This window comes from Meles meles, chromosome 10, assembly GCF_922984935.1.
Source record: "Meles meles chromosome 10, mMelMel3.1 paternal haplotype, whole genome shotgun sequence".
NCBI classification, from domain to species: domain Eukaryota; kingdom Metazoa; phylum Chordata; class Mammalia; order Carnivora; family Mustelidae; genus Meles; species Meles meles.
In genome coordinates this window covers 28,528,689-28,548,142 of record NC_060075.1, presented here as the reverse complement: position 1 = coordinate 28,548,142, position 19,454 = coordinate 28,528,689, and the positions used below count along the sequence as shown (strand labels likewise).

General features: G+C 39.9%; 1 protein-coding gene across 17 annotated transcripts in view; it reads right to left on the bottom strand.

The window, feature by feature from the left end:
* CADPS2 (calcium dependent secretion activator 2) overlaps positions 1–19,454 on the bottom strand; it is a 519,834-nt gene that overhangs the window by 324,514 nt on the left and 175,866 nt on the right. For all 17 annotated transcript variants that reach the window (XM_046019950.1, XM_046019953.1, XM_046019955.1 and 14 more), the window contains exon 3: positions 6,243–6,575. In XM_046019950.1, the coding sequence (XP_045875906.1) occupies positions 6,243–6,575 (333 nt within the window). The remainder of the gene's footprint in view (positions 1–6,242; positions 6,576–19,454) is intronic.

Here is a 19,454-nt window from a genome sequence, read left to right as displayed (position 1 = left end):
CCTGATGCAGGGCTCCATCCCAGGACCCTGAGATCATGACCTGAGCCGAAGGCAGACACTTAACAGACTGAGCCACCTAGATGCCCCCTGAACACTACTGTTTAACCGTTTGTAAATTACCCTTGCTTATCCTTTAAAATATGCAACAATTCTTTAGTACCACTTGGAGTTCTTGCAGTCTTCAGCGAACATAAGAAATTTGGGTGGAGGGATATTTAGAGGAAGATTTCAGTTAACTTTGTTTTGACCATTGGGTGAATATGGATGGATCACTTTCTTCAGTGAATGGAATGGGATTATGAAAGATTAATGAAGGTAGCCTTGGGCAGAAAAGATGAGGATTCAGATAGCTGTCAAATTCAGTTACTAATTCTCTTAAAATAATCTTTAATAACCTATTTTTGTTCAAAGGCAGCTGATAACTAGGACCACATAAGTAGCAGTATTTTATAAGCAATAGGTGAAAAAATTTTTAACTTAAGATTATATAATACAGGGGTGCCTGGGTGGTTCAGTGGATTAAGTCTCTGCCTTTGGCTCGGGTCATGATCTTGGGGGTCCTGGAATCAAGCCCCGCATCAGGCTCTCTGCTAGGTGGGGAGCCCGCTTCCCTGTCCCCTGCCTGCCTCTCTGGCTACTTGTGATCTCTCTCTGTCAAATAAATAAATAAAACCTTTAAAAAAAGATTATAAATACAAACCTTTAATATCAACTAACTTTGTTTCTTTAAAGGTATAACTATATTCACTTGAAATTTACTACATTTCCTTAAAGTTGTTCTGAAATTAAACTTTTCGCTAACAGATTGTTTTTCCTTCAGTTTCTGTTACTCTACCTCTGGTCTGATTCAAGTAAATAATGGCTAACAATTTCAGATTCTTATATTGTTATGTTGCTCATTTTAGAATGAGCTCCTTCCTTTTTTACCTAATATTTTGTTCTGTAAATGTGCAGCAATACAAACACATTACTCTCCAGCCAAAGAATCCAAAGTGTGACAGGTAAGTTTTACTACGATAGCTAATCTACAAAATATCTGGATTGTTCTTTTTCTTTATTTTTTGGTAACATGTAGTAATTCTTCTTTCAATAATCCCAGCTTTATAATTTAATTGTGATATCCTCTACATTCATGTTTTACTTTTATGCCTTAATTTTGATAATGACTAAGTTCCTGGCTCCAATCAAAAGGAATGAAACCATCTATGCTTTAGAAGACAGCTTCCTGTTTTTCTGTTCCTGATGCTGATCCTACAGTTCCGGGACAAGAGTTATGACCACATAAAGCTCCTGTCGCCATCAGGCTACAGCCTTCACATTCCAGTTTTTCCTCAAGCACCAGGGACTCTGGCTGTTGCCATCCTGCACATCTTAGCAGAACAGCTCTCTGGACAGAGCCTCTGACCCTGAAGTGAGCACACATCTGTGAGGTTTCCTAGGGGACACCTACCAGCAAAAAATAAGGGATGAGCTAAGGGTAAACAAATACAGAAGAGTTACAGTTAGTAAGTCTCAAAGTCTTTTTTAGATATCAGGAAAGTGGAGTAAATTTCACTGACCTATAGCTGGAGCCAGGTCCCGACAGCTCAGCTTTAAAGTCCTTTCTGCAGTCCCCCAACCCCTGTTCCACTATTCCTCTTTTCAAACTATTCTTTCCCTGTAAAACACAGCCTATTGTCTGTGTTTTCTATCACCTTTTCTTTTGAGACCTCTGTTGAAAGACAATGGAAGAACAAATAAGATACATACGCCCTTGAGAAAGAAAAAAGAATCTGAGCTGTTTTCATCCATTTTCTTTATTTCATTGATTTTATAAAATGACTGTTATGCCAAAATAAAGCTCTTCCTTTATTTATTTGAGGATTTTTCTATTTTTTTCAAGTCTATCAAAGAAATAATGCTTAGAGCTTTTCAAATCTTAAAACCAAAGGAATTGCTTTGAGCTCAGACCAGTAAAGAGATTGGAAATTATTACTCCCATTCTTAAAATAAAGTGCTAAACCAACTGAAAAGCAATGACTTTTCTTGGACTTGTCAGAGAACTAAGGCTGCAGGGTAAACCACTACTCCAACACCTGAAGACACAATCAAAACCAGAGAGAGGAATACCCGGAGCAGAAGTCAGGGGAGGTCATAAAGGGTTGAACTACTGACTTGACATGTGATTTGGACACATTACTAGAAGCTAAGGGCAGAGAGTGAGAAACTCCTGGGGCTGCAATCAGAAGGGGGCTCCCACATCCTACAGTAACTCCACCAAGTTCTCGTTGTCAGGATCCAAGAAAGATCCCCATGTGGACTTAGCAGGAAGTGGGGAAGAAAAGCCACTGTTAAACCTCCCACATTCTTCTACCTAACAAAAGGGGACGGACTTTGCCAAATGGAAACACTGAATAACTGTCCCAGCTGAAGAGAGAAAAGGCTACCCTCTGCGGTCTTTGGCCACCTTCTGATCTCTTCTACTGGGAAAAATAACACCTAAGTGAAGAGGAGGCACAACTTCTAGGAAATGGACTGGGGATGCTTTAAGCAAGGAAGGGAATTAGGCACATGGTGAGGAGGGAAGCCATGCTCCTAGACAAGGGACAGAAACATTTGTGAAGGCTACGGCCCCAAGACATAGGCCTACTAAAAATCCGAGATGCAGTCAGAATGTAGAACAGTCCCTCTCCCCAGCACTCTACATCACAATACCAACACCAACACAGCTCCAGCAGTAGCAGCAGAGGAGCTGTAAGAGAGACTCGTTCTGAAGATGAATACTTAGGAAAGCCCAGAGTCAAAAGACAGGACATTAGAAAAATCTGAAGCTTCTTGTGCCTACTAAGATTACAATAAACATTAAACACAGCCTACCTTCCAGTCAGATCAATGTAAATCCTCACACTAAAGGCAAATATATCTGATACAACAGGCCTGCCTTTCAAAAAAAACTTAACAAAACATGCCAAAAGAGAAAAAGAAACACAGATTGGAGAGACAAAGCAAGCATCCCAATGGGATTAAGTGGTGACAGAGATGGTATAGGTATTAAAAAAAAGAAAAAAAAATTTTAAATAACTTACATTAATAAATTAAGGGCTCTAATAGAAATATATTCATCAATATTTAACTGTACAAGTGAGTTATTGTTTCTTTAAAAATACAAAGCCTTTTAAAACAGAAGATTGTGGTTTTATAGTCATCCTCCATTATGACCAAATAACTACCTGGTTTAATAACAGTGAAAATAATTATGATGAATGCAAGAACAGACGGGTAATGTAAACAAGGAGAAGGGAAGTCTAAGAAAGACTCAAAGGGAAAGGCTAGGTCAGTAACACTAGCATAAATGAACAGAGCCTTTGATGGGCTCACCAGCAGACCTGAGGATTTTAAGGAAGAGTTGGTGAACTTAAAGAAAGGTCAACATCAACTTCCTAATCTCAAATGCAAGGAGAAAAAAACTTAAAAAAAAAAAAATCCCATAACTGTGGAATGATATCAAGTAGGGGTGACACAAACATAATTGGACTATTAGAAGAAGGTAAGAATGAGACAGAAGGAAAATCTGAAGTAATCGCAGCTGAGAATTTTCCAAACTGAATGACAGACACCAACCCACAGATCCAGGAAGCTTAGAGAATGCTAAGCAAGAAGATCATAAAGCCTATCCCTAGGCATATCATTTTCAAACTCAGGAAAGTAAGATAAGAAGGAAATACTGAAGTCAGAACACAAAGGCATCAGACTTCTCATCAGAAAGCATGCAAGCGGGGCGCCTGGGTGGCTCAGCGGGTTAAAGCCTCTGCCTTCAGCTCGGGTCATGATCCCAGGGTCCTGGGATCGAGCCCCGCATCGGGCTCTCTGCTTGGCTGGGAGCCTGCTTCCTCCTCTCTCTCTCTGCCTCCTCTCTCTCTCTGCCTACTTGTAATCTCTATCTGTCAAATAAATAAATCTTTAAAAAAAAAAAAAAAAAAAAAAAAAAGAAAGCATGCAAGCAAGAATAGTGGGAATTGAAACCTTCAGAGTGTTGAAAGAAAAAGAAAAAAGCTAACTGATAAACTTATATCCAGTGAAAAACTGAGGAACTCCTCACCAGTTGTCCTGCCTTACAAGAGGTATTAAAGAAGGTTTTCAGAAAGATTAGGAAAGTGACATCCAGTCAGAAATGTGGGTCTACATAAAGAGTGTCAGGAGAAGAAAAGAAGATAAAATATAAAAGTTTTTATTTTTCTAGTTTTCTTATTAATATCTAAAAATTAAGTATTTAAAGCAATAGTAGTAACAATATACTAGATAAAAACATCAGGGAAATGAAGGATAGAAATATCAGTGAAATAAATGACAGATGTCACCAGGGATGGGAGGGAGGGATTGGGAATTCTCTTATGGAACAGCTGTATTATACTTGAAGACTTTTAGTGGTATTTGAATATGGAGTTGAATATTTTAAAATGTAGACTGTAATCCCTAGAGCCACCACTAAACAACCCCTAAATAAGTTAAAAAACAACAACAACAACAACAGTAGTACATCAAAGAAAAATCCCATAAAATTGAATCACATAAAAAGCTCATTTCAAATGAGAGGAAGCTGAGAATAAATGCAAAAAAGTGACAACACTTACTAAGACGGTGGAACTTCAGCCAACTATATCCCTTGAAATACAAATGGTCACACATAGTCATTAAAAGACAGAGGATGTCCAACTGGATTAAAAAGAAAAAAACAAGAGGCAATCTGATGCTGTCTACAAGAAACTCACTTTGAACATAAGGAATTAGATAGGTTAACAGTAAACAGAGATAGACACCAGACTAACTGATCAAAAGAAAGGCTGAGTAGCCATTTTAGTTTAAGACAAAGCAACTTCAGAAAAAAAACAAAATTATCAGGGATAAAGAGGGATTATTATATCATGATAAAGGAGTTAATTACATAAAAAGACAGAAGACTATTTCAATTATTAAAAAAAAACTGATAGGTTCACTGATCAGATGTTATGACCCTGTAACACTCAGTATACGTTTCAATGCATTTGTAATAACTCATTTTAGAGATCCATCTGCTCTACTAGACTTTAACATATGGAGATATGGAGAACAAATATCTTCATTTGCTCAGTTTGGTTTCCCCAACACCCAGCAAGTCAAAAACTTGAATAAATACTCAATAAATACCAAATGTGTGAATCTGAATTTCCCTAAGTTATGTTCATCAATATTTAACTGTAGCAGTAAGTTACTATTTCATTAAAAATACAAAGTCCCTGTTGCATTTATCTTTTAAAACAGAAGACTGTGGTTTTATAGTCATCCTCCATTATGACCAAATAACTACCTGGTTTAATAACAGTGAAAATAATTATGATGAACACATGAATTGTTCACAGGATTAAGATGCTACACTGCTTTACTATTAATTGTCAATTCATTCACTTGAAGTGATTCACAAGCTAGTAATGCAAAGCAAATGATACACATAGAATGCAGAAATTGAAATTTGTGAAAAGATTAAAAATACATGTAAATTATGTACATTATAGAAGTATAAGTCTAATGAATGCATGAATTTTTAAATGCCTAAATTATGTCTATTTAAATTGTATATTAGGGCATAGTTTAATAATTTATACCACTAAAATAAACAAAATGCAAATATGAAATGAATGCATTATTAGATAAATCATAGGGCCCAAGGATGAAAGATGTGGAACCTGATATTTTATTCAATTTGTCCTATGTATGATTAGAGTAACAACTGAAGAGAAAAAATACTTTTTATTTGGTCGTCTCTAAATTTCATAGTTCTGTAACACCTTTGTTTCTATCCTGTTGGGTTAAAGAAATTCTGAAGTTTCAATTACTTCCTCAGAACTCAGAAGACCAGCCTAACTTTAGGAAAAAAATTATTTTGCAATCAGGAATACCTGTTTATTATAAACTGCCCAACTTCTTTAGATAATAGAGGATCTTCATTTTATTATTTGAGGCATATCTCTAATGTACCAAACAGGTGAAAATCTGAGGTCCTAACATAGGACATATGGGAATGGTTATTTACAGGATAGAATGTACTTCTCCCTCTATTAAATAATTCTTTCAAAGTTTCTTTCAAATACCACTACTCAATTTATTAAAATTCATTTTCACTCAACTTTTCAGGCAAAGTCATTATAAAACATACATTTTCATAGGCTTGTAAATATTTGATATTCATTCTGAGCCAGGTGGCGGAATGGGAAATATGGACCACTTACCTGACATGCATTATAAAGGAGTTGGTGTTCTAATTTTTTAATACCCAGAATCTGCTGAAACATCTCATAGAGTTGCTCCTTGCTCAGAATAAGTTCAGACACAGCACTTAGGGCCATTCTATTGGACTGTTTGCACATGTCCTCTTCACCTCTGTAAATGGCATCATATTTGGCTATCCATGAACTGAGGACTGTCTCTTTGCTCAAGCCATCAATTTCTGGCAGACTCCGCACACGTTTTTCTATGTTTTTCTTAAACACCTCTCTGAAGTCATTAGCAGAACATCCTCCACTCTGAACCATTCTGGCCACTCGATCACTCTTCAGAAAAACCTGGAAGACACACGAAAAACAAAAAACCCATTTAAAATTGGGCAGTAATACTAACATTCCTTGCTTTTAGCAATCCAGCCAGAATTATGACACCAAATGTTCTATAATGATTCAAATGTTTTATAACACATGGTAACTGATGACATAAGAAGGACCCAAATCTTCTAAAAATGATGAAATGTTTACAAAAGGCAGTAATGAAAGCCAGGAAACCATAAGATGAGCCGACTCAAACTACATGTACCCCTACCTGAAGGTCATGGGCATCTCTGCAACTGAATCCTTTCAGAGTTAAGAAAGTAATTGGAGATGTAAACTCAACTTCTTTATCTGTACTTTAAAGTTCTGGCTAGTTTTTCAGCAGGGAGGGGGTTCCCAATTATTTGAGTGAGGATCTGAAGGCCAATAGCCTGGTATCCAAGTCAGTACCCAACATGTATACCTTAATCAAACGGGCTCCCTGGCTGGGAGATTATGGTGCAACCATCTCCATCCCTGACTTCACCAGTTCCCCTGTTTCTTGCACATGTCTCAGAGCTGGTAAGAATGGATGACAGAAAAGCAAAACCTTTAACAAATATCTAGATGTTCCCTAATACCAGGTAATAACATACAAAGACAAGCACAGAGAGAGGGGTTCAGAAATGGATAGGAAGAGATGGGAATTAAGGTCTTACTGTGCAAAACATCAGGGTTGGCCTTAAACCTCTCCTTTCTTCTAAGCTGCAGACCCAAATATCAACAAGTATCAGTCAAGATTCATTAAATATCTATTCCATCATCAACAGTCCTAAAAATCCTCTACAAAGCAGGTAAGATGGTTTTTATTCCTTTTTTTCCTATAATGACCAAAAAAAAATTCTTCCAGAAGAACCTGTAAGATTATTCAGTGCAGACCCGTGAGTTCTGTTAAGTTTATGAAACAAAAATCAATGTCAACTTTTACCCTAAGAACTGACTCGAAATAATGGTACTCTAAGTTAGGACCCCACTACTTGGACTAGACTATTATCATGTCTGTCTGGCATGTGGGTAGGCAGCAGACATGTTCTGTACAAAGTGGTCTCACTGACCATCACCTGACCCCACACCTTCCACCAATGTTTGATTTCTCCCCTTTTAGTGTCCTTCACACAAAATGTTGTTTCCTCTCTTTGCTCAATGGCCAGAAGACTCCTGACTCCCGAACATTTTGGCTAATATACTGAAATACGTGTCGTAAATTCTACATTAGGCAAGCATTGAACACATACGATGTTTCTGTTCTCTATATCAGCTGTGCCTCAGTCACTATAGAAAAGACTTATTTTCTGTTTTTTTTTTTTTTTATTATTTTCTGTTTCTAAGCTGAAACTAATTCTTAAGAGACAGGTGTAAGAATAATACCTTTACTTTATGCAGATCAATGAAAATAAAGGTAATCAATAATGTACTTGTGCCAAGAATACCGTTAACTACTTTGGGACACATTAGGGTGCCTTCATCTCCTTTGTCACCCTCTTCTAATTGCGCAACTCTCACTGGGTACTAGAATTCAAGATAAATTATATCTATATCTATTTTTTTCCTAATTCCTATGAAACTATTATATTGTTAAGTGGAAACCTATGGAAGCTGAGGAATCAAAGTCATCAATTTATCACTTTTCTGTGCTACCCCTCCTAGCACCCTGCCTGTGTCAGTTAGTACAACTTTATGAAGTGTTGGGGGGACCCTCTAGGACGAAGGGCTCTCTTCTTACACCTGGAAGTATAGCACAAATGTGTGGACAGCTTCCCCCAGCCCGAGGGTGACTTCTTAGTACACCAACCCCCACTGGCAGACCCCCAGCGAGTTCTACTGTGGGGCACCCAGAAGCCAGACTCCCCAGGAGTAGGGTGGCACTGCAGTCAAACTCTCTGCCACACAGTGGGACATGCCACATCTTCTCCGATGAGGTCTGGACCTCAGGCTTTGAGATGTGGGGAGCAGGACCCTCTGCCTCGGGCTCCCTGCTCATGGGAAGCCTGCTTCTCCCTCTTCCCCTGCTTGTGTTCCCTCCTCTCTTGTTAGCTCTCTCCCTGTGTGAAATAAATAACATCTTTAAAAAAAAATTTGGTAATTGATTATGAAGCTGTAACACCAAGATAGGTTTAATTTGCAATATAAATACCTTAATGCTGGCTTTGGAAAAGCTTTTAATTACTTGGTATCTAATACTCTGAGCTGCCAGGGATTTTTATTTTTTCTCAATTTCCACCTAACTCAGGGCTCAATTCTACCAAGTAACCCAACAACGTTTTTGTTTTTGTTTTTGTTTTTTTAATTTTTATTTCTTTGACAGAGAGAAATCACAACTAGGCAGAGAGGCAGGCAGAGAGAGAGGAGGAAGCAGGCTCCCTGCCAAGCAGAGAGCCCCATGCGGGGCTCGATCCCAGGACCCTGGGACCATGACCCGAGCTGAAGGCAGAGGCTTTAACCCACTGAGCCACCCAGGCGCCCCCCAACAACGTTTTTTGAAGCAAGGATAATAAGAAGACTTTGTGGAGTCTTAATTCCCCTGTAAATCCATACCTAAACCATACTAATGCAGTCAAATTACATGTTATTTATGGAAACTTAGGCAGTAATCTTGTGTCAGGCCTTTTGCTAAGTACTGAGGGGACAGAAGAATGAATGGGCCAGAGACCCTGCTCTCAAAGCTCACACAACCAAAGACACGGGATAAATAATACATTAAGAGCAAGAATGGCAGCCTATGCAAGGTGGGGGGATAGAAAAGGAAGTTATGAACTCCATCACCTGGGGACAAGGCTGAAAACAAAGGGGTTATAAAACAAAGGCAGGGACCTGTGATTTGAATGACTGTGGGTTGAAGGGGAAAAGGGAGAAAACATTTCAGGAAAACAACAGAAGTAAAAAGGAGTGAGGCATAAACAGCATGGCCTTTTGAGGGCAACGTAAAACTTTCATCCTGCAGAGCACTAAATTTAAGGGTGAGGGGAGCAAAAGTTGTGCCAAGCAGACCAACAAACCAGACGGCAAAATGCAGTGTGTGCCAAGCAAGGGATCTGAGGGCTCTGTGACAACTGAGAGTCAATGATGGCTGCACGACCCAAGTACTAACGTGTTGACAAACAAGAGTTACACAAAACTGGTGGCAGCATCCAGGGTAGATGACAACAAACAGAACAGAGAATGGGACATCAGTTATGCAACAAGTACAGCAGACCAAAACAGGAAGGGTTTGATTGGAATTAGAAGACAGAATTAACATATGTTGGTTATTTACAGGATATAGAAAGGCAGGAAAAATTTGATGATTTTTTTTTTAAACTGGGTTGCCCAGATTCCATTAACCAAAGAACAAAAGAATATGGATGAACAATGTGTGTGTGTGTGTGTGTTGGGGGGGGGCAGTATCTGTATATGGTGGGGGGTAAAGGGGTCAGGGATTATCAGCTTAGTTTTGGTGGAGGTCAGCTTTGAAGAAAAGGTAAACTAAAAACAAAGTCAAGAACACAACTCTAAGAAATACCTAAAATTAAAAGGTTGGCAGAAGAAATGGATCCAAGAGAGGCTGGTATGTCAGAGAAAGAGGCAGCAAAATGCCATATTAGCAATCAAGAGGGGTGATCAAGACAAAGAATCAAATGCCACAAGAGGAATCAACTAAATTAACTAAATTAACAACAGACTGGTCTTCCTCACCAGAGGTCACCTTTGACAGAGATTTCCTGATGTGGAAGAGAGTGGGAGCCCATCTACAGGAGAGGAAAGAGGACAAGTGGCAAAGATGAAGACCGCAAACACCTGTTCTTTTAGGAAGCATGAATAAAAAAGGAAATGGGAGAGAAGCAAGAAGCTGGACTGGGAAACTGCATTTAGGCAACGAGAGAGACAAGTCAGGAAAGGGAGGTAGTTTAAGGTATGGAGGAAAAATAATGACAGTATGCCACACCTATGAGGATTGCAACTTCATGTGAGTCCTGAAGCAGAAACATCACCTAAAAGCTATGCCCTGGTTCCTAATGCTGAGGTATGATGAGAGGACATGTACATATTCACCATTTGAAGTTGCTCAATTCCGGGATAATTTGCTATACAGCAATACATAATACATTCAAATACCCACACGGTTTACTCTTACTTCATGTGGGTCTCTGTTATATCATTTTCTGAGATTCCCCCCCACCCCACCCCACCCCCCGCCGCCTATTCATCATTCTCACCCTTTTATCTTGCTCTAGTTTTCTTCTTAGTACATGGCTCCTTATATGTATGTCTCCCCAAAACAGAAAGTATGTACCACCAGAGCAGACACTCAGTTTTGTGTGCCTCTGAATCCAGTGCCTAATACAGAGCCTGTCTTATAATTAGAGCTGAATAAAGATGTCTTGAAGAAAGAAAGGACTATCTATAGACCGCGAATGCTTTAAGGCTAAAGAGGATGAGAGAGGCTCACAGATTTCCTGATAGGGACGCCTGTGTGAGAGGAACTGGAAGATGGACACACATTAAAAAACTGAACATATATGATGTGGTATGGTTGAAAGGAATGTACTCAGGAAGGCAAGATAGATTTTGCATGAGGAAGGGAAAGCAATGCTCTGAAAGCAGGAGTAAGCAACAGTCCTCCCCCAATCCTAGATGTAGGAAAGGCAGGCCTAACATCACAGAAGTCTGCTTTTCTCTTCCATGTTCTCCTTTAGGATTCCATGCTGACCCACGTCAGTTAGGTCTGCGTTACTCCATTTTGCACATGCTTCCAATTCTGATACCAACACAAAGTGTGATCCACCAAATGCTCCTGGTATCACTCAGGCTTCAGACATGGCTCTCTAATACCAATCAAGAGCTCTCCTTGCTTGTAAGGTTAGGGTGTCAGTGGGACAAATGTCATAATGGAATGCATGACTTGGCCAATTGTTTGCTGCACCTCCTGTACCTGCTTCAGTCAATGTCAGATCCTACTACTTCCTCTGAGACCTGGAAACCATTCTCGACTCCATCTTCTCCATGTTCATTTCCCAAATTACAACTTGTCACTAAACCCTGTTGATCCTACCAGCCCCTAAATTCCTCTCAGATCATCTTTGCCTCTTCTTGTACCCACAAGAGTTCATGCCCCTCATTTTGTCTCAACTAGCTAAGAGCATTAGCCTCTTTACTAGTCTTTCTGCCTCAGAAGTTTTCCTAAAAGCCACTCATCTCATTTCCCCAAATTTTTTCCTTTGGTAGTAGCATTTTTGTATTCACAAAAAAACTAGTATTTTTTTTTTTTAAACCTGGTCATTTCAATCCTTCTCCAGCTTACAAATTCTTCACTGACTTTCCACCGAAATTGTCACCAAGGTCCTACTTCAAATAGCTCCAAACCACCACTCTGGCTTCATCACTACGCATTGTCTCTCTCCTTCTCCATGCTCCAGCTCCGCTAGTCTTTCCAAAACTTCAACTGGCCATCTCACCATCATCCAATTTTCTTAGTAACGCTTCCTCAGTGATTCATTCCCAACCTGCCTTGAATCAGCACGATCCTGTTTGTTTGTATGCAAACCTAGTACCCTTTTTTCTCCTTTACAATACTCATCACTTTGTAATTGTGATAATTGAGTGAAGGTTCTAGTGCCACTTTATTTTTACCCACTAGAGAGTAAGTTCCATGAGGCCAAATATAGTTTCATTCTCCACTGTATCTGTAGTACCTACCACCAGTCCAAGGACAAGTGCAAGCACTCGGAAAATATCCCCAGAATGAGTGAATGAGGAAGGAATGAATGGTATGGATGGTTATTTCCCCATCCATGCACTTGCAAAACTTCAATTAACCACTAATGTTTACCGATTTTTAAATACATGCTTAATCTAAGAAATGGACCTTGTCCACATGAATAGGAAAAAGATGTCTCAGAGGGAAGCATGAGAAAAGTCACAGAGGAACATAAAACTAGCTTTGTGAAGAAAATAAAACGTATTTTGCCTAAAAACATAATGCTTAAATGACAATCTCTGTAATTGCAGCAATGATAGTTTGTAAAGATTTTTCAGGTATTCTAAATTATGAAACTAACAACGATGGACTTAGTACCAACAGATATAAATGATCTTAATCTTGTATCCTTTCACAATAATAACTATTAAGTTAAAGGCAGACAAGTGTGGCAGCATAAAGAGGCTGTTCCTAGAAGTTGGTCTCCAAGCCCTGGGTGCACATAGACAGATTTCTGCTGTCCAGGATCCTCAAAGAAGTTCTGTCTGGGGTACATCTAGGGCGCCATATTGGTGCTGAAGTGGCCATGGGAATTCAGCTCATCGACGAACTCACTGATGAGCAGGTATTGGGTCTCCCTACAGCTCTTCACATATCATCTCCCTTTGTCCCCACAATCACCTTGTGCCACCTTTGTTATCTTTTATCTTTTATAGATTAAGCGATTTAGGCTGTGAAGTTCAGTGACTGGCCTATAGTCACATACTGGAAGAACAGAAACTAATGGAATCCAAAAGCAACATTCTTCTCTCTCACTTCTCCCACTCCTCGCAAAGGTTCACCCTCTGGCAGCCACATACTCTGATTGGTAATTCCACACATGTTGGCCAGCACCCACCACCAGTGACCTTTATGTGAAAATGCCACTGAACACCCAACCAATTCAGTGTGGGAGTGAGGAAAGGGACCTCAAATAACATGGCATATAGTCACATTTTCCCACATTTTAGCAAGTTTTATCTTGTACAGGGGCCCGCTGAGCACGCCAATGGTACTTTCCATTCACCCGCACAGTCTACATACTAAAAACGTTATTGAATATCTTAAAGTCATGGTGAATAACAAAATTGAAATGTGATGACAACAGAAAACGGCATCTGCAAAAGGTAAGGCTGCTCAGCTGTCCAAATAAAACTTCAAATACACTTTGCCACAGAAGCCTTTATTGTTCACACATTACTTTTGATCTGATCCATGCATTGCTTCTTTGCTTCAGAAGGACTGTATCATGACAAGAAAAACATTATCTGCTTGCCACATCATGGTGGCTATCCAGGAGATGGTTCCCGGGAAGGCTGCCAGCATGCATTCAGCCAGAGAAAAACACAGGGAAAGTACAAGAGCCCCACTTCTAAGAGACGACTTTTTCTCCTTAATAATGCCAATTACTAATAATTGCCATAATGTATGCTGTGCATAGAGAAACAATGACTGTTTTAAAAACTTTTTCAGTTGTTACTAATTCATGAAGCCTTTTTTAACAGTGATGAATTTAGTCCCACTACACGTCCATTTCTCGTTTTCCACTATCAACACCAGTATTTATCAACTCACTTCATATGCCCAAAGCCAGTCATTACTTAGGTTCCCTTTCGGGACTGTATTATATCAGTCTCTTCATCCATCTGGGGCTCCTTCAAGTTGCTTTGCCGGTCTTCCCTTCCACCTCTCTGGAGAACATACTTTCTGTTCCAGTAAAGGGGCACACTTGTTTAGCAGAGCACTTGACAAGTTTCTTCCCCCATACTTCACCTCTTTGTTCCATAAATACGTTATCAAAACATACTACATGCTGGGCAATGTGCTCAGTTGGGAATGCACCAGTGAGCCAAAGACAGGCGTTTGCTGCCCTCACAGAACTTACACTGGAGGAAAACAAGGAATTACACCAACTAAAATGACTGTAGCTCAGCGAATACTATTGGGAATTTCTGGAGCTATGAAAGTTTATAACCAAGTTCTGAATCCATTTGAGGAGGGCACATAAGATTCCCTGAGGAAGTGAGTGGAGTGATGAAAATAGAGAGGAATTCCTTTGGAAATGTGAGGAGACCAAGGGATGGTGGATGGGGGAACACAGCTGGTCTAAATGGCCTTGGAAAGGTCCTTGGGCTTCAGTAAATCACATAAGGATCTAGTGGAATGAGAAGACGCTAGAGAGGAGGGACAGGATTCACAGGACTTGGAAGGTACTTGGTTTTTATCTCAAGAACATGGAATGCCCTCCAGAGTCAGGGAGTCATGTGATTAAAATAGCATTTTGGAAAAAGGGAGAATATATTCTAGGGTTTAACATATATTAACCTTCACAACACAAAGTAAGTGCTAGCATCTATTCTGAAGTCTTTAAAAACAAAGAACAACAACAAAACACATTGGAGGGGAAAGAAGCATGCCAGAGATCACATAGCCAGGAGTCTTCTACTGGAAGACTGGAAAAGTAAAAATGTAAGCCCAGATGGTCTCACTCAAGAGCCCTCCTCTTCCCCACCAGGCCATCAGATCTGAGGATTTACCAACTTGTGGTTCATTAAACTGAGCAACAGATTTGAGTGGATGAAGAGAATCCAGAGGTAGAACTTTCTGTTACTCTCTCTGTCCTTTGTGAAGCTTCTCACTGCTTGATACCATTTCTTTATTCTGAGCCTTTAGGGAGGAGTTCCCCATCCTCTCTGAAGAGACCAAACACACCCATCCTCACGCTACAGCAAATTCTATAAAGCATCACTGTATTTCTCCCTTGCTTAGGCTATGAATTTCATTAGACCTGCACCTTTAAAGTTTCTGTAGGTCTGGTATCATTCAATACTCAAATTTTAAAGGAAATCACGAGACCCTTTTAGTCGTAATAGACTTTGGAAAGCTACCGAATCCAAAAGGTACTGTTTTGACCCCTGTGGGATGCAGTTATCCCTGACTCAGTGTAAATTAATGTAGATGGCAACGTAATTTCAGTAAAGCTAAATTTATTCAATATTATAGTAGAAATCATAGGTTCAACAAGTCACTTATTTATAGTACAACGATAATAAGTTGTGGGATTTTTCTTACTGTGGTTAATGATCTTTCTTGGCAAAAATATAGAAAAGCTATACTTGACCTTGGTGTTCACCAATCCATGAATTCCAAAGGTCTGGAAACCAATTATTTAACCAGTCTCATCCCCTTATCAAATGTACAAAAGTGTTAACAAAACTGTTAGCAAAACTGATATTTTTCTTATTTGAAAAATAAATTAGGTAAGTGATACCTTCAGGCTTCTAACTTTAGACTAGAAAGCAGGTGCTCTCGAATGACCCTTCCTTATAACTAATCTAATGCCCCTATAGCAAATCTAAACCCTCTAAACTACAAAAATCTTCTTGTATCATCTTGTGGTTTGACTGAGAAAAGTTTATATTCAAATAAACATAAATGTGATCTGAAACATAAGAAACTTCTTTTGAAAAAATATATGAATGCTATTGTTACCATAATCAGCATTATAGTTTTTAGAAAGCTTTTTTTTTTTAATCTTATATCAGCTAGTAGCAGATTCTTTAGATTTTTTTTTTTTAAAGATTTTATTTATTTGACACACAGAGAGAGATCACAAGTAGGCAGAGAGGCAGGCAGAGAGAGAGAGAGGAGGAAGCAGGCTTCCTGCTGAGCAGAAAGCCCGATGCGGGGCTCGATCCCAGGACCCTGAGATCACGACCTGAGCCGAAGGCAGTGGCTTAACCCACTGAGCCACCCAGGCGCCCCGATTCTTTAGATTTCTTATAGGTATTTTCCAACACAAACTTCCTTAAACTTCCCTAAGCCCATGGCACACTTTCCTTAACCCTATAACAACAGAGCCTGAAACTGAAAGAGTTACTAAGCCACTCATTCTAAGGACAAACATACACCGAGAAGCAAGATCACTGGGCACCAGCTGGGCTTCCAAATCTGAGACTGGGATGGTTTAGGGTTAAAAAAAAAAGATCATGTTCACAGTGGAAAAGCTAGGACATCGCAGATGTGAATTTCTACTGTGCATTCCTATATGAATACATAAAGTGAAAAAAGAAGCTACCTTCTCTCAACCCTCTTATTTCACTCCACATTTCATGGTACCATTGAAAACACTAAGGGGCACCTGGGTGGCTCAGTTGTTTAAGGTCTGCCTTGGGCCTGGGTCATGATCCCAGGGTCCTGGGATGAATCACGTCCCATCTTCAGGCTCCCTGCTCAGTGGGGAGCCTGCTTCTTCCTCTGCCCCTCCCCACCACTCTCGTGCTTTCTCTAACAAACAAAATCTTTAAAAACAAACAAAACAGGGGCGCCTGGGTGGCTCAGTGGGTTAAGCCGCTGCCTTCGGCTCAGGTCATGATCTCAGGTCCTAGGATCGAGTCCCGCATCGGGCTCTCTGCTTGGCGGAGAGCCTGCTTCCCTCTCTCTCTCTCTCTGCCTGCCTCTCTATCTACCTGTGATCTCTCTCTGTCAAATAAATAAAATAAAAAAAAAAAAAAAAAAAAAAAAAAAAAAAAAAAAAAAAACAAACAAAACAAAAAAAGAAAACACCAAGTTCCTGGGTTGAGCTATTTTGTTCTACCTATTTTATAGTTTTTTTTCCCCTCATGATGATAAAGAAAAAAATTTTTAATTTAGTGTATTACTTCTGTAGTCTCATAGTATCTAATGTTCAATAAATCCTTTATTATATGCAACAAAGAAAATGTGCTCAGTCTTCCAGCTTTACAATACTCCAAAGTCGATCCTGTAATTCTGTTCACCTCACCCTCACTTCTGTGCCACTCTCCTTTTGTCAGCGGGAAAATAATGTAACACACACTGGAGGGGAATCACACCTGGGCTTTCAGGCTGTGACCTGAGCCGAGATCCCCTGCAGCAACCTGGCTCAGTTTCCTCCCTGGTGGAAGAGGGATAACTTTAACAACTTTTTAGTAGTTATAGAATAAATTAAGAGTTTAATCAGTGCTATGGGAAATGGGAGCCATGGACCAATGCCAGCACCCAAGTTATTAATATCTATCACTAAGTACAAAGAATTTTTAGAAACTTAAAGTGATGTGACATTGCTCTGACATCCAAAAGCAGAATTTTACACCAACGTTTGGTTATGAAAGTGTCCACACAGAAAAACTGAAAGAAAGGTGTGTAGTGGTTTGAGAAATCATTCATTTAACCAATCTCATTTCTTTATCAAACATGAAATCATGAGTTTAAACATGTAACTGCCTTTGTCCTGACAGATACCTCCAGCCTAGATGTTACAAATGACATTTTAGTCCAGTGTTTCTCTCACCTACCCATCTACACCTCCATCAATCCAGATTATTTTTGTTATGCAATTCAGAATAAGCCAGACACGATTTTTATTTTAGAAAATAACCCACAATGGATTGGAAAACAAATACTGGTCCCTTTGTTGCAGATTTAATACCTCAGAAACTTTTGAGAAGACGGGTGATATACTATGTGGACACAGAAATTGAGAAAGAATATTTCTAAAAACTGGGCACACAGGTGGCTCAGTCAGTTGAGCATCTGCCTTCGGCTCAGGTCATGATCCTGGAGTCCCAGGACTGAGCCCTGCATCAGGTTCCCTGCTCAGCAGGGAGTCTGCTCCTCCCTCTCCCTTTTACCTTGTTCTTGCTCTCACTCTAATAAATAAAGTCTTAAAAAAAATATATTTCTAAACACCAAATCACTTTATTTTCTACAATACTGTCAGGACACCAGAGAATGAGCTACTACCCTTTCATATTCTAGGTTTCTTTTTTTTTTTTTTAAGATTTCATTTATTTATTTGACAGAGAGAGATCACAAGCAGACAGAGAGGCAGGCAGAGAGAGAGAGAGGGAAGCAGGCTCGCTGCCGAGCAGAGAGCCCGATGCGGGACTCGATCCCAGGACCCTGAGATCATGACCTGAGCCGAAGGCAGCGGCTTAACCCACTGAGCCACCCAGGCGCCCCTCATATTCTAGGTTTCTAAAGCATGAATCTTAAGGATACCAAGTTCTTCACTCTTGATAAGCCAGGAGCCTACAGCAGAGAAATGAAGTTCCAAAATGAAAATGAAAAAAATTTCTAGAAAGTCAATCTTCAAAGCAAACATTCTGCTAATTCAGAGAAAAATGAACCCCCCCGAATCACTGAACTACAATCTCTCTGGCATCCGCGGGCTCTCAATAAATATTTGTGGAATCAGTTTCTGCAGTTTATACCATGTAGTTATTTGTTTTTCCACCAGAGGGCAACTATGCATGGAACAACAATGTTGGTTTTTAATCCCAGGATTGGGATTTTCAGGATAGTGAGGAACTTCAAAGGTACAAACCCAAGAGCCCTTTTGGAACCTGGATACCCCTCGGGTGCCTGGGTGGCTCAGTCAGGTAAGGGTCTAACTCTTGATTTTGGCTCAGGTCATGATCTCAACATCATGGAATTAAGTTTTGTGTTGGGCTCGCGCTCAGCGGGGAGTCTGAGGATCCTCTCCCTCTGCCTCATCCCTTGTTACCTGGTGACAACGCTTCCCCTGCAGCAGTCATTCTCCGACAGACTCAGATCCCCTATAATAGCAAAGAAAATGTAAGCTCTTCCCCCAAGGCCATTCTTCGAATTTTTAATGGCAGCTAACATGGGTGTTCAACCTTCCAGGTTAACCACTGCTCAAGGGACAGCCCCCCTCACTAAGCTGGTGGCTCTCCGCACATGCTGCACTCCCCAAGCATGTGTCCCCGTGCAGAGCCGGCATTCTTTCCAGGTCTTTGGTTCAGCTGTTCATCTTCTTAGTGAAGCCTCCTCCATTTAAAACGGCAACTCTGCCTCGGACTGTTCCTGCCCTGTTTTCAGTTTTATTTTTCTCCACAGCACTTACAACCATTTAAAGTATTGCATTTTTACTATAACTTAATCCCACTAGAAAGCAAGCTCCACTAGGGCAATAGGATCTGTATGGTTCACCCCTGTATTTCCAGACCAATATTTGTTGAAAAAATGAAATTATCAATGAATTTGCCATTAGGGTAAGATCTCCCCATTAACATGAAAAGGAGTTAATTCGAGCTACAGAAGCAGTGGTGTTATTAACACAGAAGATGCCATGCAGCTTCGGGTGGCCTGCTTAGACGTATTTCAGC